Source organism: Panthera tigris, chromosome A1 (genome assembly GCF_018350195.1).
Source record: "Panthera tigris isolate Pti1 chromosome A1, P.tigris_Pti1_mat1.1, whole genome shotgun sequence".
NCBI classification, from domain to species: domain Eukaryota; kingdom Metazoa; phylum Chordata; class Mammalia; order Carnivora; family Felidae; genus Panthera; species Panthera tigris.
The window spans coordinates 162,688,827-162,712,811 of NC_056660.1; the positions used below are offsets into that span (position 1 = coordinate 162,688,827).

Below are 23,985 nucleotides of genomic sequence, written 5' to 3' on the forward strand. Positions count from 1 at the left end.
CAAAATAAAAGTTTCTGCACTGAGACAGGAAACAACAAAATTAAAAGGCAACCTACTGAAAGGGAGAAGATATTTGTAAATGACATATCTGATAAAGGGTTAGTATCCAAATATATAAATAAGTGGTACAACTCAACACCCAAAAATCAAATAATCCAATTAAAAATAGGCAGAAGACATGAACAGACATCTCTCCAAAGAAGACATCCAGGTGGCCAACAGGCACATGAAAAGATACTCAACATCACACATCATCAGGGAATTGCAAATCAAAACCACAATGAGATACTACCTCACACCTGTCAGAATGGCTAAAATCAAAAACATAAGGAACAGCCCGTGTTGGAGAGGATGTGGAGAGAAAGAAACCCTTTTGCTTTTTGGTGGAAATACAAACCAGTATAGCCACTGTGGAACACAGTGTGGAGGTTCCTCAAAAAATTAAAAAGAGAAATAGTCTACAATCCAGTCATCACACTACTGTGTACTTACCCCCCAAATACAAAAACCCTAATTCAAAGGGATACATGCATCCCTAGGTTTATTGCAGCATTATTTACAACAGCCAAACTATTGAAGCTGCCCAGTTTCCATCAATAGATGAATGGATAAAGGAGATGTGGTATATATTTACAATGGAACATTGGAACAATGGAACATCAACCATAAAAAAGAATGAAATCTTGCCATTTGCAACAACATGGATGGACCTAGAAGAGTATAATGCTAAGCAAAATAATTCAGTCAGCGAAAGACAGATGCCATATGATCTTACTCATGTGGAATGGAAGAAACAAAACAGGTGCGCAAATGAAAAAAGAGAGAGGGAGAGAGAGAGGGAGAGAGGGAAACCAACAAACAGACTCTTAACTATAGAGAAAAAACCAGAGGGAAGGTGGGCAGGAAGATGAGTGAAATAGGGAAGGGGGATTAAAGAGTACACTTACCTTGAGGAAATAAAATAAAATGATAAAAATTTGTGATATGTTTATTAGAAAGCAGGTGGTATGAGAAGGGTGGTATAAGAGACTTCAATCCTCATCTTCCAAAGTAATAAGTCAAAAGATAATGAATAGAACTGTGAATCAGTAAACCAGAACATTAACACATTTGGAAAAATGAAGTAAAATACCTGAATAGTCTGCTAACAGTTTGCAAAAAGTTGCATCTGAGGAGTGGGACTCGAGGTAGTTGGGAGAGGACGGCTGTTTTCACTGTAGGATTTTAGCATTATTTGACTTTTAACTATGTGTATATACTACTTTGATTTAAAAAAAATTATTTTAAAGTTTCCGTCCAGTTTTATACAATGTAATATATATGCAAATTTTGGTATATATAATTTTCTCAAACTTTACTGTGAGACCCTCGAGAACTGTGTGATGTATTTCTTTGTATCCCTTGTTGGCATTCATTTGCTTAACATTTATTGAGTATGTCAATGTTGGAACAGGTAGGATGAAGTCCCAGTCTCCCTGGATTTAAAAACAACAACGAACAAACTTTTTCTACATGGAGATGAGTATGAGGCCTTAGCAAACATAGTGCATTGGGTAGGAGTAGGCATCTGAGTGTATATTGAAAATCACACCCTTTTCTCTGTGTAACTCATATAAACTTCTTCATAATGCGTACCCTCCTGGGTAGTTGGGAAGTAATGAAATTTGCCCATTGGAATTACCTGGTTCTTCTGCATTAACATTCTTTTACCATGTAAATATTTGCGTAATTTCTAAATCCAAGTCCCTGTAAGGATGGCTGTTCGTTTTATTTGCCCTCTCCCTTCCCCAGGGAGGGTCTTGGTTCAGGCTCCTGGAGCAGCCTCCCTCTCACATCACCCATCACTGAGCAGGAGGAGTGGGGGTATTTCTGTAGGTAACACAGAAGGAAAAGAGGGAAAGAGAGTGGTGAATTACATAAGGGCTTTTAAAACTTGAGTTTGGATTCACACAGTTCACTGCTATTCCCCTTTCATTGGTTAAAGTAAGTCACATACCCATTTGATGCCAGTCCTGGTGATTCCCCTACTCAGCTGGGCCATAAGCTACCCAGCTGTGGGGAAGTGAGGTGTGTTTCTATAGCAGATAAGGTGCCTACAAAACTCAGACTCCGAAAATTGGGACATGAAGAATAGAGAAAAAAGACAGAAGAGCAGCAGTAGCCATTGACTACCATTAGGCCTCAGATTGAAATACCTTAATTTGTGGACGAAATATGAGGGGACAGGAACTTAAATTAGCAGACTCCATTTCTAGAAAGCTAAAGACAGGATAATGTGCTGATTGGATCAGTGCTGAGCAGTAGGGATGTGGGATCGAGAGAACCTGAACATGAGCACGTGTGGAGAATTCTGCTCCAGAGTCAGATGCATTCTCCAACTTAGAAAACAGTTTTACATGCATAAAGAGTAGGATTGCTTCTCCAAATTTTTCTATAATTCTATTAATTTTGACTTTCTCCTTAGAAGACAACTTCAGAAGGTTTCAGTAGTGAATGAAATACTTGTGTGCATATGTATGTATTTTGATTATGTATTGGAACATACTGCATAATTAAACTTAAATATTTTAATGATATCTCATTTGCTATATCCTTGGAGGATAATTGTAACTCCATAATTTCCCCTCCAGTGTGTTTTGTTTTTACATAACAAAGGCTGCCTTAATGAACCTTTATCTCATTACAATGTAATACCAATAGTGATTTAAATATCAAAATGAAAGGGAAATTTTAGCACAGCTTTATTCTATTTTAGGCAAATTAATACTGCTTAATCCATTTATTTTTCTGGTTTTGATATTAGCATTTGGTTAAGATAAAACCTACTGGTAAAAAAAATGCTGACCTCTTTGATAACAAGCAAATTTTTGGTATTTTGTGAGAAGATAACAAGGCAATTACCCAGTTTTAGGAACAAGAAATAAAGTAGGCCATCTTAAAATGTTACTTTGGCTAAATCAGAATGAAACAGTTAGTAGTATTTTTTTAATATCTTAAAACAGCTCTGTGGCTTTGAGTTCAAGACTAAGAGAGCTGTATTATTATTTATAGAGGGAGAAATTCCACCTTTTTTTCCCTTAATCTTGACCTAATCAAATACTTTAAAGTATATTTTCCCATTGTTTGAATTGACTCTACTCATATTTAATATTTTTTTTGTTTCTGTCATTCAGCTTTTGTTTAGTCATGAATGAAGATATCATGAAGTAAAATACAAATTCTGCCATGCCCAAAGAGCAGGATCTGGTATGGTACTTTCCTAGCCGTATACCAGCATCACCAGCCTGGCACTGCCTTCCCTTTTGGTATCCATCCCTGAATCATTGAAGCACCTATCTGCCAGCCATTATGATGGTGGGAATGACCCGCTGATCAAGCATGGGCCATTAATTTTGAATCTGTTGATAGAGACATAAATTTCCCAGAAATCATATTGAAAGATAAAATGGTCAGCTTCTTTTAAGTACATGCTAATATACCTCAGGGATGATTGGAACCACTGATTATTTTATAGTTTTATTTTGCCATTGGAATTTTAAAAGGTTTTTTTTTTTTTTAATTTTTTTTTTTTTTAGCGTTTGTTTTATTTTTGAGACAGAGAGAGACAGAGCATGAACGGGGGAGGGGCAGAGAGAGAGGGAGACACAGAATCGGAAACAGGCTTCAGGCTCCGAGCCATCAGCCCAGAGCCTGACGCGGGGCTCGAACTCACGGACCGCGAGATCGTGACCTGGCTGAAGTCGGACGCTTAACCGACTGAGCCACCCAGGCGCCCCTTTTTTTTTTTTAATTTTTTTTTTAACGTTTATTTTATTTTTGAGACAGAGAGAGACAGAGCATGAACAGGGGAGGGGTGGAATTTTAAAAGGTTTGACGATGACATTAGTGTGTTTGAAAGTAACAATAAATATGATCATTCTAAATCTGTAATTACTATACCTTTATGAATAGTATGTTTAAAGGCCTAAGGTCCTATTTGTTTTTACTTCTGTTTTTACTAAATATTTAGGGATGTGCTGTTTCAAAAGAGAGAAGTCTTCTGGTGGAATTAGTGGACTGGCGGTACATTGTTTGCTTTATGAGTAGAGTTTTACATATTATCATGAGTTGTATTATGACCACATTTTTTTATCTGCAATGATTTCTTTGCTATTTGAAAGAGTCTTAACTTTATGATAATGGAAATTCATTATAACGGGAAGCAAATTTTTAAGAAAATAAAATTTGTGCATATACGCCAACTATTAAAATTTCATTTCAAAGGCTCGAAAAAAATTCTATTTCAAAAGAACCAACTTCCAGCAAAGTAATTCACATAATCCCTCTATTTAGGAGTAAATATTAAATTCAGTAGGATCAAGTAAATAGTAGTAAACTTGATACCTCATATAGCATTTAGTATTTGCGTAGCAGTAGTTACACAGCACATTTCATCTTCAAAATGCTTCAGCAACAATAAGTTATGTTTCTTGTCAATATTCCTATAAAGGAATAGGCAAGTGTTACTAATAAGAATCTATTTGTCTCACTTAAATCCCAAGCACCTAGTTGGGGCTACCATTTTATATTTACTTGTTCCCAGAAAATAACTGCTTGTGGAATATAAATTCATGTTATTTACCTCTACCACAGATGTCTTTGGGCAGCTGGTTCTGCAAGCCTGACTCTGTATACTTTCCTTAAGTCATGTGACACAAACTCAAAGGCCATGACATACTGTACCTGTCAGTGCCCATACCCAGTAAATGTTTCCTAATAATCTTGACATAACATTGGTAATTCCCTTGAAATATAAATGTTATTCCTGATTACTGGAGCACATTTCAAATGATTTAGGTTGACTTTAGTTCTCTTTTTGCTGAATGACAGAGTTCCTGCTTTTGCTCTTATTTTTCTTGTTAGGAAGAGTTTAAATTTGGATCTTTTAGCCCTATTTTTTTCCTGACTTTTCAAGGATAGTTTTTGGTTTGTTTGTTTGTTTTTGTATTCTCAAGTTAGTTAACAAACAACATAGTCTTGGCTTCAGGAGTAGAACTCAGTGATTCATCTCTTACATATGACACCCAGTGCTCATCCCAAAGAGGGCCCTCCTTAATGCCCGTCACCCATTTACCCACCCTCCCACCATCAACCTGCAGTTTGTTCTGTGTATTTAAGAGTCTCTTATGGTTTGCCTCCCTCTCTGTTTTTATCTTATTTTTCCTTCCCTTTCCCTATGTTCATCTGTTAAGTTTCTCAAATTCCACATATGAGTGAAATCAGATGATATCTGTCTTTTTGTGACCGGTTTACTTCACTTAGTATAATACCCTCTAGTTCTATCCATGTTGTTGCAAATGGCAAGACTTGCTTCTTTGTCATCTCCGAGTAATATTCTGTTGTATAGTTGTATATCACATCTTCTTAATCCATTCATCAGTTGATGGACATTGTGTTCTTTCCATAATATGGCTATCGTTGATAGTGCTGCTATAAACATTGGGGTGCCTGTGCCCCTTCGAATCAGCATTTCTGTATCCTTTGGATAAATTCCTAGTAGTGCAATTGCTGGGTCGAAGGGTAATTCTATTTTTAATTTTTTGAGGAACCTCCACACTATTTTCCAGAGCAGCTGCACCTGTTCCCATCAGCAGTGTAAAAGTGTTCTTTCTCCGCGTCCTCGCCGACATCTGCTGTTCCCTGAGTTGTTCATTTTAGCCATTCTGACCAGTGTGAGGTGGTATCTCATCATGGTTTTGATTTGTATTTCCCTGATGATGAGCGATGTTAAGCATCTTTTCATGTGTCAGTTGGCCATCTGGATGTGTTCTTTGGAAAAGTATCTATTCATGTCTTCTGCCCATTTCTTCACTGGATTATTTGTTTGCAGGTGCTAAGTTTGGTAAGTTATAGTTTATAGATTTTGGATACTAATCCTTTATCCTGTATGTCATTTGCAAATATCTTCTCCCATCCCGCCAGTTGCCTTTTAGTTTTGTTAATTGTTTCCTTTGCAGAAGCTTTGTATCTTGATGAAATCCCAATAGTTCATTCTCGCTTTTACAAAAATGGATAATTTTACAGTATCTCTCATCTGAAGATGTTCTAGTACTCCGAAACTTTACTCAAAGATGAGGTATAAGTAGATTCAGAATGTACAGTACAAAATTAGAAAAAGAAAAGATTTAAAAATTTTTCCATTGATAAAGCTGAACCTAAAACACCAATAAGAACTTCTGTCTCTGTGACTCTTTACTCTTTTCAGAATTTGCTCACGGTAGCCCTTTGGTAGTACGTTTATCAATTATCCCTCTTTGGTACAGGGAGAAACCAAAGTGCAGAGAAATGTGAAATGAATCCCTAAAATGGGACTTGAAACCACAACTTCTGATTTCAAGTGCAAGTCTTCACGCTCCATTTTACACCAGTAGTTTGCATCTTTGGGTTCAGAGTCTGCTGGAGGAGAGAGATTTTGAGATTTAGCCTGGAGTCACCGATAGAAAGCAGGCGTTATGAGATGGGAAATATCATGTCTCATGCTTATGTGTATTACTGGTTTTAGTTATATTGGGAATAAAATAGAAATTCATTGAAAATCATTACTCAGTCAGTCATAGTTTTTTTAGCCTTTACATATTCTCTTAATAAGCAAATACCAGACTTACAGCCTTTATCAAGTGTAGCCTGACATTTAATAGCTCCTACCTCTGGAATCAGCCATTGTCAATGTCAAGCAAATTCCTTAACTTCTTTGTGCCTCTATTTCCTCATCTGTAAAATGGAGATAATACTCTAGTTCATAGGATGTTGTGAGAATTCAATGAAATAATACATGAGAAGTACTTAGAACACTGTCTAGCATTTAGCAAATACTAACTGTTAAATAATTTAATTATTAAAAGTATCATTTATTATTATGGATAGGTCCATGAAATGTTGTGACTTTAGAAAGAGGTTTTCTTACTTCAAATATGGGAACCAATTTTCCATATGGTACTGTTGTGGGCCTCTTTATTTTGGTTAAAATTGGCAAACACAATTGGTCTATTTCACATTTTTCTGTGACTTAAAAGCTCAACTTTTAGTTACGATATAAGTCAAGGTTAGGGCCTATAACTTCCATAATGGAAAGAGGAGGCAAATAAAATCAACAGGGTGTGCTCAGGCCTCCCCTCCTGGGGGAAGTACCACCAGGACTGTACCCGGTGTGTGCTCCCAAGCCCAGAGGGTCATGGGCCTCATCGTTTTTCAGCGTTCATTTTCAGTGTCCGGGTGTAGTCCACATCACTATGGGAAACCTTGTAAAGAAGACTAAAAATGGGGGAAGAGCGAGCTGGTCTGTAAGCATCTTGTTAAAATAAACCACTTCTTCCTAAGCTCAAGGCAGCAAGAAATGGTTTAGTAACAATGAAATAAATTCACCACCTGTTTGTGCAGCGGTATCAAAGAGTTCTAGCAAACATAAGAATGCTTTGATCCTTTCAGTCAGAAGAAAATTATGAAGCTCCTCATTGGTAGTTCATGGGGGAGTTTGGGGACACTGATCAAAGAAAACTATTGCTGTAGACGAGAAATTAAAATGTCTGAATATTAGCTACTTTAATACATTATATTTCTTTCAATGGTGGATTGCATATTTAAAGTTTCAAATGCTGTTCTTATTAAGTTAAATTTTATTGTAGCTTCTATGCCATAAAATAAAAAACTTTAAAGTGGTTTTAAGCAACCATGTTCCTATTGTTAGTGGCTTTCAAATTATGTAGCTGAGACGGATTGAGGGGGCACTGTGTGCCGTAGATTTTATAGAATCCCTCTAGGTTGCTATAAACTCACTTGAGCAAAATTATATAAATGAGAGAATGTTTTGACATTTTTTTATGATCCTTAAGAAAAATTCCCATGTTTTTCAATTATATAATAACATTATCTAATTATAGATACCACTGTTTAGTGCTGTAATTATCGAGCTGAGAGGCTTGAAGAAAAGGATAGCCAGACAAACTTATGTAATAAAAATGGGTATGTTTATAGGCATTTTATTGTAAGGATTGAAACATTTGAAATGAAAAACATGAGAATCATTTGAAAATTTAATTCTGCTATGGGAGAAAATGCTTCTATGTGAGTATCACAAGAAGCAAAAGATAAAGTTAAGTCTTATTTTTGAATGGGAATCTAGACATTTTCCTGTAGATTTTTTACTTATCAAGAAAAAGAATTCTTATTTTTAAACTTATTTTTAGCGTGTTCTGGATCTGAGGTTTTATGTGTAGTTAATAGCTCCTGCCTCTGAAGTCATCAGGAGGCATTTAACAAAATATGGAGTAAAATGCTTTGGAAATAACCATGCCTAAGGATGTAGAATCAAACAGGAAAAAGAACCCTCAAAAGAGGACATCTCATTTAAAAAAATGTGTTGATAATTGCAAGACAGAAGGAGAGGCAGATCCCAACTATAGACCACATCCGTCTAAGCCCAGTGGCTGGCATTAAATATTTGAGCTTAAATATGGTACCTCCCACCCCATTCTGTACCAACTTCCTCTTCAAAATGGGAGAAAATAATAATGCAAAGACCCACAAAGGAAACATTACAAAGGTAATGCAAAAGACCTTTCAATACCAAAATCAGTGGGCCTTTCAGTGATCCACACTTTATTGAAAACCACAAGACATTTGAAATTTATTCAGATCTTGGGCATTAGTTTCAAATTAGTTTCTTAAAAACTTCACTGAAGAGGAAGAAGAGAGTTTATTAATTTTCGAAGTGGAAATAGCCTGTAAGTTTAGGTCCTCACATCTAACTCTGTGAGTTAGCACAGAAATCACTGAGGGCTCTCCACTTTGCTAAGAGACTCTGCAGGAGAAGGCTGACACCCTGTGATCCAGCACTTGATGGGAACATTTAAAGGAAAAGAGTGGTGAAAACTGTAGATGTGCTTTGTGTTCTTTTTCTGAAACTAAATTCTATGTGATATTCTGAGCTTGTAAATAAATAAGTTGCCTGCTAGGCAAATGAGTAGCATACAGAGGAGCTGGTCTTCTTCTCTGACATCATCAGTAACAGTTAATGCTTTCCTGTGCAAGAAACTAGTTTCCTGAGGACTGCCCAATGTAGTCCTTAGAACTAAAAGATGTGTGCTGATTGGAACTCAGGGATCTGTTTTCTCTTACAGTAAGATATGCCAGCAGTGACTTTAGATACATGTGTTATGAAGTAACATTTATATTAGTCAAAGCTGAAAAATTTAATTAAGAATAATGTCTCTTTTTTTTCCCCATGGAAGTATTTACAGAACTGAGCGATTTGATGACTAATGAACATATTTAAAGGGCATCTGGTACTGATCATGGAAACCAAAAAATAAAAGAAAATTTGTTACTGTTGGCAAGTTGTTATTCCAGTAGAATCATATGCTGAATGGTACCCCTGAGATTTTTTTTAACATAAATATTCTATAGTTACCCAGTCAGTTTTGACTTTCAAGTGAAAAATACTTCAAATTGGCTACATATTGAAATAACGAATTCCAAACAAATCCACGTGCAGAAAATGCCACTCAATTTGGTGTGCCTTAGTAATGAAGAGCGAGAGAAAGAAAAGGAGGAAGGAAGGAAGGAAGGAAGGAAGGAAGGAAGGAAGGAAGGAAGGAAGGAAGAAGGGGAAAGAAAGAAAGAAAGAAAGAAAGAAAGAAAGAAAGAAAGAAAGAAAGAAAAAAAGAAAGAAAGAGGGAAGGAAAGAGGGAAGGAAAGGAGAAAGGAAGGAAAGGAAAGGATGGAAGAGAAAAGAAAAGAACAAAGAAGAAAAAAAGAAAAGAAAAAAGAGCAGCAACTTAGTATATCAGAGTGGGCAAACTCTACCCTACGTATAGGGTCAAGTTTACCTTTTCACATAGAGAAATGCTGTGCCTCTGGGGTTACCACACAGATGATTTTAGGGTCCAGCTAGTAATGTTAACAAACAAAACAAAGACCTCCAATGAATAGACAGACAACAACTATACCTTCATGCTGAGTGGCAGTTGCAACAACTACTCTTGTCTTCAGGATCTGGAAGTAATAGGGGGGGAGTGGGGACCGCGGCAATCTGCAGAGCACTGGCCTCGTCTAAAAAGAAGACACTACTTGGCTCAGTTAGTTGTTGCCATATGGAAATGTGGGTCCAAGGATGCCAGATTTTACAATTCTTCAAAAGACACTTTTTATGTGAAATCTTTTCATTTTGAAATGTTTTCTCAGAATTCAGATTCAGTTGGGAAAAATTCATGCAAGCCAAAAGAAACCTAATTTTGGACCAGACTTGGACTTTAGTCATAAATCTTCAATTTGTTCTTTCTGAATTAGCTAAATGAGTAATGTTAGTAGATTCACAGAGGAAATGTGAATGCTTCCTAATATGTGAATGAAAAAAAATAAGACTAGGTAACATTGCTAGCTGAGTAGTTAAGGTCTTCAACTTTGGTATCCGATTGCCTGGGTTAAATCTCAGCTATGTACCCTGGGTAAATTGCCAGTTCTCTTTGTGTCCAGTTTCTACTCTGTAAAATGTGAATGATAATGGTATGAATTTCGTAGAGTTGCTGTGAGGATTCAGTTGAACTTATTGTCCACACAGTGCCTAGCACACAGTAGTTGCTCAATAAACATTGGCTATTAGTTTATAAAATAATGATCTTCAGAGGACTTGGCCTTTTTGTTCTTGAAGAAAACATTCCCTGTGAATGTAGAGTCTTTTTTATGTTGAAAAATAGGAACTAAGAGAATATATTCTGGAGTCTAAAGCCAGGATTTGAATCCTTACCCTACTGCCATATAACCAGGGCAAGTTATTTTTCTAAGGCTCAGATCTGTCATCTATAAAATGAAAATAATAGCCTGTACTTTAAAGTCATAAGAATTCAGTGAGATAATATGTATAAAATCAATACTTGGCATATAAGTCAATAAATGTTACCTGCTTTTTTGATTGTTATTTTCCTATTATTTAGAAGTTCCATATTTGCAAGCACTTTTGTTTCTGGCAATTTATGTCTCGCTATATGTATTTGAAGGAAACTGCATCACATTCGATTTACAGATTAAATTTCATGTTAATGAACCATATTATAACATTGCTTCTCAACCAAGGTGATTTACCTTCCAGAAGACATTTGGCAATGTTTGAGACATTTTGTTGTCACAACTGAAGAAAGTACAACCGAAATCTAGTAGGCAGACTCCAGAGATGCTGCTGAACATCCTGTAATGCACAGGCCAGTCCCCTACAACAAAGAAGTATTTTCCTAAAGTGTTTCTAGTACTGAGCTGGAGAAATCCTGCATTATGGCCATATAACCACCCTAAATATTAGCTTATAAAGTTCTTGCCAAGAAAGGAGAGTTATTCATTTTTCAAAATATAACCTAACTCAGATAGAAATTAACATGTAAATTGAAATATATAGATTCATATCCAATAAAATATTTTAAAATGCATATCTATATCTGTATATGTTTTTTCTGGTTACAAAAGTAACATAAACTTATAAAAGTTGAAAGCCTACAAAAACATATAAATGGAAAGTGAAGGTCTGCCTTTTTCCCCACCTGTCCCCATTGAAAACCGCTGGAAATACAACTGAATTATATTACTTCAGGTTTATAAATGCATGTGTATATTGTTGTATAATTTGATTTCTCTTTGAACAATTCAGTCCTACAGTTATTATGTGGGGCAGAGCAAGGTAGGCATTTAGAAAGGGCAGCCTGGCATAGGGTATGGAACCAATCTCATGGAAGGAGAGTGTCCATGTGGTGGGTTGGTGGCCTTCCATGGGATGCCATAGCCCAAACAAGGTACAGAGGGCATCCATGTGTGTGAGCAGCCCGCTATAGGATGTCAGCGAAGGCCAAGTGGGGTGAAGAACACAAACAGAAAGCCCTGGTGCTAAGAGGGTTTTGAGCCCAAATGAGAGAAGAGGCAAAAAAGCAAGAAAGTGCTCTAAGGATAATGGGACAAGTCAGAAGGACACAAAAGCTAGCTTAAGGGGGCCACAATTGAGACTGTTTGAGCATCTAAGTAAATAATGTAAATAAGTAAAGTTAGTAGCAGATTAAAACCCACTGAATAAAATGAGTCCGTTATGATGTAATAAATAGTAAATAAAATGAAAGTTTACTTAGAATTATAATATTTACAAAGTTAAAAAATAAATTTTCCACCAAAAAAAATAATGACAAAGGGAAAAATAATCTTTACAGTGGAAAAGCCTGGAAGACACGCCTTAATCAAATGATTTAACATCATCAGCAATGAGACAAATTAAAATTGCATGCCATCTCATGAGAGGCTGTTGTAGCCAGCTTCCAAGAAGATGATCCTTGCCTTCTGGTATTCATGCTCTTGGGTAGTTTTTGTACACACTGAGTGGGACTGACCTGTGTAACCATAGGATATTATAGAAATGACGGCATGTGACTTCTGATGCTAGATGCTAAAAGACCTTGCTCACTCTGGCGGAGGGTAGCTGCCATGTTGTAAAGGCCCTTAGGCAGCCCTGGAGAGAGGGCCACATAGTGAGGACAGGTTGTTTCTGCTAACAGCCAGCACTAATTTACTCATCCAAGGTGAGTAAGCCACCTTGCAAGCAGATCCTTCAAACCTTCAGTTGACTGTAGCCCTTGCCAACATCTTGATTGTAACTTCGTGAGAAAATCACCCCACTAACCTTCTTCTTTTCCTTATGCACAGAAACTATTTGAGATAATATTTGTTGTTTTCAACTACTAAGTTTGGGGATAATTTGATATGCTTCAATGGACAACTAATACAGATACATTGAAAAAATACGGATACATAACCTTCTGTGATATTCCTACCAGAGATGCACAACCAGAATCTAGTCCTTATGGAAAAGATAACAAATACTAATTGAGAGGCATTCTGCGAAATAACTGGCTTGAAATCTTCAGTAAAGGTCACAAAAAGTAAAGACAGACTGAGAAACTATCTTGTCATGAAGGAGACTAGATACATGATAACTGTACACATAAGGCTTGATTCTAAACTGGACTTTTGCTATTAGAGATATTATTGAGATAGTTGGCAACATCTGGAGACTGAGGATTAGATGGTAGTAATGTGTAAGTGTGAATATGTTTATTTTGATGACTGCATTGTGATAATGTAGTGGAACGTACTTAGGAAATACATACAGAAGTTTTCAGGGATGATGAGGCACCATGTCAGCAATTTACTCTCAAATGGTTAAAGGAAAAAAATTCTTTGTAACTGTACTTGCAACATTTCTAAGGTGCTCCAGTGGAGCAGCAGTCAGTGGTTAGCTCCACAGCAACATTTCGTAAGTTTGATATTGTTTAAACATTTTTTTAATTATGCAAGAAGAAAAACAATATGTCATAGAATATGACCTTGCCTATAAAAATAGACCCATCTTGTCCTATTTGTTTGTTTGTTTATTTATTTATTTATTTATTTATCATTTATTTATTTAGAGAGAGAGAAAGAGTGTGTGAGCTGGGGAGGGGCAGAGAGAGAGAGAGTGAGAGAGAGAGAGAGGGAGGGAGGGAGGGAGGGAGGGAGGGAGGGAGGGAGAGAAATCCCAAGCAGGCTCCACACTGACACAATGCGGGGCTTGAACTTAGGAATCTTGTGATCATGATCTGAGCTGAAACTAAGACTCCAACACTCAACTGACTGAGCCGCTTAGGCTCCCCTCTTGGCCTTTTTAAAAGGGATTCATAGTATTCAAGTTTTAATATTAAAAAAAAAAAAGCTTTTTGCCATTCTCTCATTGATGAGCATTTAAACTGATTCCAACTCTTTGCTTATTATAAATATCCAGTTCTTTGTTATTATAAACCATGTCAGTAAATATCACTTTAAACATGTTTGTGCTCTTGTTCAATTTTTGCTTAAGAATAAATGCGGAGAGTTGAATTGTTATGTGAGTGGATATGCATCCTTTAATCAGTTTAATCATAAGTCATTGTAGGAAACCACATAAAATCTTCGTAAAAGAAAATGAAATTTATAATTTGGTAGTTATTTTCATTTGTTTTCCCCCCCCACTAGAAATTAATCTCTATAAAAGTGAGAACTTTATCTGTCTTGATTATCACCATCCCCAGCATTAAGCAGTCTTAGGCACTCAATAAATATTTGTTGCAAGAACAGTAACAGTGAACATTTATTATATGTCTAGCACTATTCTAAGGATATAAATTCATGTACTTCTTGTAACAGCCCAAGAATAGGTAGTAGGATTATCCATTTTACTTTTGAGGAAACTGAGGCAAAGAGAGGCTAGGTACTTGCCCACTTTCACAAGGCTATGAAATGATGGAGCCAGGGATCCAGGCAGTTTTCCTTTGGTTTACATGTTCTTTGCCACTGTGCTATCTTGGTTCTCTTGTTGAATAAAGGAATTAATGGCCAATGTATTTATTTGATTCTTTGGTCAATTACAGATTTCAACTACTTTTTTTTTTCAAATGAAAATTGAAAGGAATGGAATTCTCACTTTGTAAAAGCCAAATTCATTTTATGGTCCTTTCTACTAGGCTGTACTTAACTTCATAATGTTACTGTTCCTGAAATTAATATTCTGTACTGTATAAACTTTACATCATTCTTGCTACAAATTTACGGACATGGAAACAGAATATTAGCTTTGTATTACAAATAAAATAGTAACTCTGGGTCTGCAGCTTTAGTCTAGCAGGCAGAATCTTTGTCACTTATTTTTCAAACATATCATCCACTCCCCACTTGGGCGCCTCTGCCCCTGCCCGTCCCTCAACTTGGAATATGTGTGTCCATCTCCCCACAGTGGAAACCTGACCCTCCAAACTCCCACTTCCATTGGCAACTCCTATACCTTTCTCTTTTTCTTATTCTCCTCTTGAAGGTTAAAATTATCTTTTCTTCCTCAAAATTCCCTGAGTCCTTTTTAGAGTACTATAGTATAGTATAGGAATACTACATTCTAAACATATATTAACTGTGTTAAGTTCTCATCCCCCTTAATAGACTATATTGTCTTTTCATTTTATTCATGTTACAAAACCCAAATATATATTCCAACATTTTGAACAGGATATGAAATTCAGTATTGTGGTTTTTTGGATGAGGGAATGGATTATCTCAAGGAAATATATTTTCAATTTTTCAACTACTGAATAAAGACTACTAAGATTTGGATATTATATATTCCACAACTTTCAGGAATTAGAAAATAACAAATGAAATGGCTACACTTTTTTTTTTTCATATGGTGATTTGTATTTTGTCTTTAGTTTACGAGGCATCAAGAACCAGAGTAATTAGCTTTCATTTCGATGGGACCTTCTTTTCAGTTCATTGCTGTAAATACCAGCTTTGCTTCTACCTACAACTTTGGTTCCCTTTTCTTTTAATGGGTGTTTTAGGGACATCAAAGGTAATAAAATCAATCAGAGAGATAAGTGGAATATTTTTTCAAAGGCTAGTACTTAAGGATGTGTTCCTGTTAAAGAATTTGAATACTGAATTTGTTTCAAGTGTTTGTATAATACCATATCTCCCTGCCAACTGGAAGAAGGACTGTCCTTGAATCCTGTTCTGCATGAAATAATAAAATATAATCCCTTCTTCACATACGTTTACAAAAAAAAAAGAAAAAACACCAGGGAATGGGAAGTATTGTCATTAGACAGGATTATATTTTCTTGCTGGCAGAGGCAATACTATAGCCTTCGGGCCCGTTTTTTCTCTTCCCCCATAAGGACTTCTTTCCTTTACCCACAGGATTCAGACAAAGCTGAAGGTTTTTGTTGCAGAAATCTCAAACAGCAAACCAAAGAGAAAGTTCAAGCAAATATCATCAGACTTTTAAAAATGTCATTGCTTGTGTAAGTTAATTGTGGTCTTTTGGGTGCTGGTGAGCCCCGAGCACCCCTTGGATTGGTCAGATATTCAATCATTTTATTTGTATTTGGTGTAAGGTATTCTTCTGGAAAGCACTGATCATGAGGTTTTCTGATTTAATTTAACGTTAGTGCATGCTTTTTTGTTTTAACTTTGTTTTTTGCTTGTTTGATTGTTAGGTGTGTGTTTTTTTTCAATTAACTCAATATCTTGTGCATTCCAAAAGATAATTTAGAGGCTAATGTATTATTGTGATGTACTTCTATATGATCTTACTGATTTTTTGTTTTTACTTTTATTCATCTAGCTAATAGATTTATTTGAGTTTCCCCAAACCATGTTTATAATTGGTGATTAAAATAAAACTTTAAGGAACACTGCATGTTAGCTAACTTGACCTCAAATTATATGTAAAAAATTAAAAATAATAATAATAAAGAAGAAATATTTTTCTTTGGAACTATTTTTATATTGCGAATGATACATATGAAAATGTCTTCTATCTAAAGTTACAAACGATGCATAGTCTGAGTTAAGTTCAGAAAAACAGTAAAGTCAACATACCTCTTTTTCAGAATTTAGCCTATTTGACTCTTCCTCCTAAAATCCTGAGTTCTGCAGGGCTTCTCATTTCTATTAAGTTCTTGGTCATACCCTGTGTAGGTGAAATTCATTTGGGGGCCAGCTGAGATTTTCCCTACTGTTTCTAATTGCATTGCATTGTAAATCTCCAGACTTTATTCAGGAAAGTTTATCTTTTGTGAGGCATGCCTTATAAGTAAGAAATTATTACTTTGTGTATCCAATGTAGAATTTTAAAATCGGCATTTACATTTCATATATCATGTCAGCTGTAGATCTTTTATTTGTTTTAACATTATCCTGAGAACTTCAGAAATTACTTCTTTGGTGATCATTCTTGAGGGGGGAACCGTTCTCCTGGAATCTGTAACTCTGGTGCATGTATATAAACATGCCTTTGTTCTCAAAGTCTTTTTCTATTTGATTACTGTTGTATCCAAGTGCTTTGTCTCTGCCTCTCTTAGTTGTTTTTTTTTTTCCTTCCCTTTTCTTGTTCCTTAGTGTGTCCTTTGTGTGAATAACTTTGTTTACATTCAGCAGAGGTACTAAGTGCATTTTTGATAATAGAAGGGAGTGATACAGGCAGTAAGGAGAAGACATCTGGAGAATGGGGTGGAAGAAAGGGAAAAGGAGGGAACAGTTAGGAAAGGAAAAGGTGTGATGGAGGAAGAAAGAGCAAAAGCCAGAATGGGGGGGGGGGTATGCAGGTTTGTGAGATCTTGGGGGCTGGTCGTGGGGGAGGGAGATCAACAGACCAGCATTTTCCCCAGGCTTGGGCTCAAGCTTGTGAAAACTCCTAATGTGTTAAACAACCTCAGCTGGGATTTGCTGAGGACAAATGCTGTAATGTGTTAGTCATCCATTATCTGCTTCTATTTTTGCAGGTTCTGAATGATGACTGACGCGCGTTTGTGTGATAGCCCTCACAGTCCCTGTCATTCCCGAGTGATAAGGCGCCCGCACCACTAGCCCCAGCACCGGGGCAGAAGGGAGCTCTGGAGGCTGGAAAGCTTCCGCTCGCGGACCGGACAAAAGTACCGCCTTCCCAGGGGCTTGTGCGTGCGGCTGGTGATCCAGGCGCCTCACCTCGTCCGGCTCGCCGCTCTCGCGGGCAGATGGTGTGCGGCCGCCGCAGGACGCCCGCCGCGCCCGGGCCATGAAGTAGCGGCTGCTGGCGGCGCCGCTGCCCGACCGCCGGCCCCAGGCGAGCGCTGCGCTGCCGCCGGGTCCTCTCCCGGCGGGGCCGGAGCGGCGAGGACATGGCTGGCGTGCTGAGCCTGCTTGCTCTCCTTCTTGTTTTCCCAAGCAGCTGTTTGGGTTTCAGAAGCCCGCTTTCAGTCTTTAAGAGGTGGGTGTGTGTTTTTTCAGACGGGCGGGATGGTGTTTGGATGGTTCCTGTGCATGCTGTTGAAAATGTAATCACTTTTATGAACCAGAGTGTTGTGGAAATATGCGAGGTTGATTTACTTGGCTGAAACGACTTGGGATTTTAGCACAGTAACTTGTTGTAAAGTCCCTCGTACAGAAAAAGCCCACTGTATTGTCGCCAGGCTGCACTGGCTTTCAAAACTCCAATTAGAAGTTGTGATTTCCAATACTAATCACTCCCTCTCCGGGAGATATTTCAGAAACTACAGTAGAGTCGTTTAGACTTGAATGCTTTCTTGTTTAAAACAGCTTGAAGAATAAAATATCAAGATAGATAAGTGGTGGGGAGAAGCAGATCATGGACTGTAATAGCTCAGGAGAAAACATTGAGCTGTATATACACTCCTCATAATTACCATATTAAATATTCATGCACTTGTACATTTGTAATTCACATCGCAGTCTTTTTCCCTCCCTCATACAGCTATGCCTACTAGCAATATTATTGTTGGTGTTTTGTTTCTGGCTAGTGATCCTGGATACTCACAAAATAGTTACAAAATTTTTACTTGGTTATAGTTAATGTTTATGCCATTAGAAAATTGATATGCCTGTGTTGATTTCTAATTTATGAATACTGTATTAATTGAGTAGAAACAAATATATGTTTTGACAAGCTTTTATTGAATGGAGTTTTAAATGTAGCCAGCCTGCTCGCTCGCTTTGGTGATATTTTGTTTCCAAGTTGGGCATATGTTGCTCCTAGACTATAAAATGCAATTCTGATGTTTTAGAACATTATATAGTCATTACATCTTTTAGACTTATCTTTGGAACTAAATCAATAATCTTTTATCTTAAGATCTTAGAATTCTTTTTTCCCCCTTCTCATGTTAAAATTCCATTATGTTCAAGGATATTGAAATGTTCTTTTTCAAGGTTTAAAGAAAGTACCAGATCCTTTTCCAATGAATGTCTTGGTACCACCAGACCAGTAATTCCTATTGATTCATCAGATTTCGCGTTGGATGTTCACATGCCTGGAGTCACGCCTAAACAGGTGAGAGGCATTCTGCATTTCATGATTCCTTGTTCTGTATACTGTCTGTAACTGAAGCAGGGAAAGTGCATTTACAGCAGTAGTAACTTCTTTGAAAGTAGGCATTTGATTTCAGGACTCCTCAGGTAGGCCCAAAATAATTGAATATTATAAAGAGGAGTAAATCTTTCAGGGTAAATCTTTTGGTTAAATTTCTTTTTTAAAAATTTTACTCATATTATTTGTGTTTTGAAATAGAACCTTGGAAATTTATGTTTTGAAATTCTCAGTGGACTAATAGCCTCTGTAATGCAGCATGTAAGGATGTATTAAAATATGAAAAATTATTCTAATAAAGGGAAATGATATTGAGCAGCTGCATCTAAGAAATTATTTAAATACCCTTCTATCACAGCCACAAATTAAGAAATAAAAGCATTTGTTTTCCTGCCAAGAATTTGAAAAACAAAACATCACACACTTTTAAGAAAACTGTTCAAACAGGTGGTTGATTGTGAGTTTTCTTTGGTGTGATTTGCTTGTTATAAAAAATATATATTTTGAAGAAATAATGGCAGAGCTCATACAAGTATGCCCTATAGAGTATTTTGAGTAAAACTAGGTTGTTGCCAAGGTTTTCCCTGTTTTAGAAGAAGCTCAAACTCAGTGCTGTGGTGTGTGCAAGGTGTCTCATTAGGCATAAAAAGGCCAGAATTAATTATGCTTTGTAGTCAGGCACTGCGGGGATTTATGTGTGTCATTAAAAGATAGTCTTCTTCTTTTGAAGGGCTGTGGAGACAGGGAGAGACCTGGGTGTTGTAGAGCTGCAGTGACTGATGACTCATTGTTGCAGATAACATTCTAGTTTCCTTTCCTTTTTTTTTTTTTTTTTTTTTTTTTTTTTTTTTTTTACGTATTGAAAAAACAAAAGTCGGAGAGAATTCCTTTGAAATTGACATCCAGATGCTCTAAGAAAATACACATGGCCCTTTTTTGGGCGCCTAAGGGTTGACATTCATTTGTTTGAAAACCTGTGTATGATCTAGCTATCTATAAATAACTACTTTACTATTGTAAAAGGACCCTCACCCCCACCCCTGCCCATTCTCACATGACCAGGCAGATGACTTTTCTGTACATTCAGTTGTTAGTGTCCTGGCCTTTAATTCCATAAGCTGTTTATTTAGTACATAGTCAGAAGAGGTGTAATGAGATTGGGAATAGGAGAGAGCAGTGACAGTTGCTCACTTGTGAAGAGTGCTCCTTCTTATCTCTTTTCACTTTTTTAAGAATTTTTTTAATGTTTATTTATTTTTGAGAGAGAGACAGACAGACAGAATGTGACCAGGGGAGGGGCAGAGAGAGGGAGACACAGAATCCAAAGCAGGCTCCAGGCTCTGAGCTGTCAGCACAGAGCCTGATAAGGGGCTCAAACCCACAAACTGCGAGATCATGACCTGAGCCGAAGTTGGACGCTTAACTGACTGAGCCATCCAGGCACCCCACTCTCTTTTCACTTTTAAAAGTTTTTTTTTCACCTATATTTGCTTTATGTTAAAACTGATTTTTTTTTAAATCCACTAATTGGCCTTTAAGCCCTCTTTTCCCCCAGGAAAAAGTTATTTTCTCAAGTAGTCATTTGTCATGGTTCGTTATTATTCTGTTTTTTCTTCCTGTTATTTTACAGAAATAACATTTAAGTTATTTAACAATAGTAATAATTGGTAACTATGTTGGAGTCAATATTGTCAGAAAGATTCCTAGAGGAATTGATTATTTTAAAAAAATGTAGAGAAGATCAATTTTCATAAAATAAAATGTGTTTACTCATTTTTATAATTTTATAATTATCAAAATAAGTCCTTGACAAAAGAACTTACATGAAGTTATAGCTTGCTATTCTCCACCATCTGCATCCAGTTTTTGCCTTATTCAGTGGGCAGTTTCTTCCCAGCAGACGTCTCCTCGTTGCTCCTTCTCTTTAAACCGTGTGGTTTCCAGGAGCTTTCTACCCAAGATCTAGAGGGTGAGGATTAGCCAATCACTGCATCCCATCTCCCCTCCCACACTAATTGGTTCAGAAGAAGGTGTGTGACCTAGAACAGTACAATTAAACCTCAAGACTTTTGCTGAGAATGCATTTGTCTGTTGCATGTGAGCAGGAGGCATGCACTGTTAGGGTCTGCTGCATCCGTGAGGGCAACCGTGCCTAGAGTAAAACTAATACCATAGAAGGTAATGCAGAGACAGGGAAAGAACAGATGTTCTAGGTGACCTTGCTACTTAGGAAGTTTTCAGTTACATTAGGCTTTTTGTTTCAACCAGGTTGAGTCGGGTTTACAAGTTCTGACTTGTAACTGAAACTACCTAACAGAGTAAGTGATTCAGTTGTGCTGCCTCATCAGCTCAGAACTGGTTGTTGAAGGTTTCTTCCACTTCCCCCATCATGTAAATACCAAGAGTATTTACTCACGTGATCCAGCCAACCTAGCTATACCTTGGAAACCTTCCTGAGAAATGAATTATACTCCCTACTGAGTGTAGCCGGGAGGAGATGGATGCAGAAACCCATTTCCTTCCTGAACTTGGTGTTGTTGGTGAGGAAGACCAAGAGTTGTGATAGTATGAATACTTTTGGTAGAGAAAGTATTCTTTTCCCAAAAAGCAGATGAAACCAAATTTAACACAGATACTTAGAGGAATGGAGATTACAAGGCAAGAAAAGGAAAGTGAAACATATTAGAGGAAAGAAATAAAAGAAAGGAATAAAAAGAGTTGGTCCCCCCCCCAAAAAAATTCAAGAGAATAGAACGATCAAGAACAAAAATAAAGGACAAAAAAAATAACTATAATCTGAAGAACAGAACATTTTAAAAATCTTATAAGAAAATGAGGAGTAAGGAAACATAAAAGCAAGGAGAGGCATGGAGGAGTTAAAATCTTTTTTTTTTTTTTTTTTTTTTTTTTTTTAAAGAGCAGATCATGAAGAGCAACACAATTTAAAGAAAGAAGTATCTGAGGGCCCCGAACTTAAGAGTAATTGAAGCAGACCAAGTTGGTTAAAGAGATATATTCACTCAACAAATTTTTTTTTTTTATAACACATATCTTAAGTTTTGGCAATAACAAAATAACAATGTACATCAGTGAATCTGCTCTAAGACTTTTCCTTGGGAAACTTGAGATTGTTAGGTAGGCTTGAATAGAGAAACAAACAGATGCGGAACAGAGGTGGAGAGAATTTAGCTATAATACTAACACAGTATAAGTAACTAATTTTGCTGGTGGAATACAGGACAAATTAGTGTGTTACCAAAAAATCTCCAGTCATGTCAGGTCTCTGAGTTGCAATCCATTCAGCCATATCATAGACTCCAGAGCAACCTTTAAAGAGTACTCTCGTTGAACCAGCTCTGGAGAGTCTGGGGAAGGTAGTTTAATTACCTATTGCAATGTCAACTTTATATTCAAGATAAGCTCACACTGTCTTCTGTGACTTGAAATTTTAAAAAATAATTTCTGTCTTCTTTAATAAATTTCTTATTAATCTGTATGTTCTCAGACTTTGGGAAGAGAGGGAGAAGAGAAGGCAGCTAAGTAGCCTAGAGTAGAGGTAAAGTAAGCACATCTGGTTTCTGATGGCACAGGCCTCAGACCCAACAAAGGTGCAGAGTGTAGTGTCTTGAGGCTCTTAGCACTTTTTCTTCCTCATTTGCTTCCTTTTCTCACCAAAGACCCTGCGGGCTTTTGCTGTCGCCAATTCATATCAACAAACAAAGCAATTTGATAAACTGCCAGTTGATGGTCACAGTAAGGTGCTATCATCAATTTGATGTGCATGGACAAATGTCCATTTTAAAAACAAAATAAATGAGGCATAATCATGACGATTTTATATAAAGTCTGTTGTCTAAGTCTAAGCCACATCTGGTGTGTTATGTAGACTTCAGGGCCAGGTTGAGAGCATTCTTGTCCCAGCTCTTGTGGTGTCAACTATGGTGTGGTTTTTAACCAGCAGGTCCTGCTCCTTCATCTATAGATGGAATAATAATTGTCCTTACCCAGGACTATTTTGTGGACTGAGCAAGATAATCCCAGCGGCATGTTCAGGTGCCATGCATATGATAAGTTCTCATGAACTCTGAACTTGTATCATTATTGTGATTTTGTATGTTGAGGGAAATGTGAATGAGGTTTTTTTTTTGTATTTTTTTTTAAATTTTTATTTATCCTTGAGAGAGAGAGAGAGCATGGGAGGGGCAAAGAGAGAGGGACAGAGAGAGAATCCCAAGCAGGCTCCACACGGTCATTGCAGAGCCCGATGAGGGTCTTGAACCCACAAACCATGAGATCATGACCTGAGCTGAAACCGAGAGTCAGACGCTTAAATGACTGAGCCACCCAGGCACCAGAGTCTTAAGAAAGAAATTGCCAGCCTTTATGCTTTCGGAAATAACTTCATGGGGAAGGTAAAACATTGTAATAATTTTGAAAGAGAGGAAAGTTAGCCAAATGAAGAAAAATAGAAAGCATGAACCTGGACAAGAGGAACCTGGGCAGGAAGAAGTAAGTGAGGAAGTCACTCTTGCAGTGTGCCCATTCCCCAGAAGTTATTTCTATTAAAAATGGCTCTCATGATCAGAGAATGAAGGAACACTGAGGATGAATATGTTTTTCTCAAAGTTCTTATATATTTTTCATACTGCTTAGAAAAGCAATTACCAAAAGCCATTTCATCAGTATAAAGTCTTATTTTTTTTAACATCAATTCGAAATTATCCTGGATTTCTTCACTTTGCTGGAGACTTTATACATTGACCTTATTTAAAAAAATCACTCTTACCTAACATAAGTCTTTTCAAATCCTGGGTTTAAATAACATTTTGTTTATTTGTTATCTCTGCTCTTAGGCCCTCTGCAGTCTTGCTAAGGACTTACAAATGTTAATTAATTTGTAAAAATATAATTTTATAGAATTAAATATTTTCTTTGAACCTAATAACTTGAAATCATGTAACAATTGAATTTCTTTACATTAGGATATGTTAGGCTGTCACTAATGTGGTCATTTTCCTCCCTTATTTTGGGAGCAGTTTGAGAAATAAAAAGGA

At 36.9% G+C, this 23,985-nt stretch overlaps 1 protein-coding gene and 1 long non-coding RNA gene across 14 annotated transcripts in view; one reads left to right on the forward strand and one right to left on the reverse strand.

Moving 5' to 3' along the window:
- LOC107180752 overlaps positions 1 to 21,310 on the reverse strand; it is a 31,140-nt gene extending 9,830 nt beyond the window's left edge. Inside the window, exons 1-3 of the long non-coding RNA XR_001511506.2 lie at positions 20,755 to 21,310; positions 4,384 to 4,481; positions 1,682 to 1,869 (exon numbers count right to left, since the gene is read on the reverse strand). This is a non-coding gene — a long non-coding RNA (uncharacterized LOC107180752). The remainder of the gene's footprint in view (positions 1 to 1,681; positions 1,870 to 4,383; positions 4,482 to 20,754) is intronic.
- PAM (peptidylglycine alpha-amidating monooxygenase) overlaps positions 1 to 23,985 on the forward strand; it is a 274,684-nt gene that overhangs the window by 109,840 nt on the left and 140,859 nt on the right. For all 13 annotated transcript variants that reach the window (XM_042990810.1, XM_042990811.1, XM_007074957.2 and 10 more), the window contains 2 exons: positions 17,352 to 17,815; positions 18,775 to 18,895. In XM_042990810.1, coding sequence (XP_042846744.1) covers positions 17,727 to 17,815; positions 18,775 to 18,895 — 210 coding nt within the window. In that variant the 5' untranslated portion in view covers positions 17,352 to 17,726. The remainder of the gene's footprint in view (positions 1 to 17,351; positions 17,816 to 18,774; positions 18,896 to 23,985) is intronic.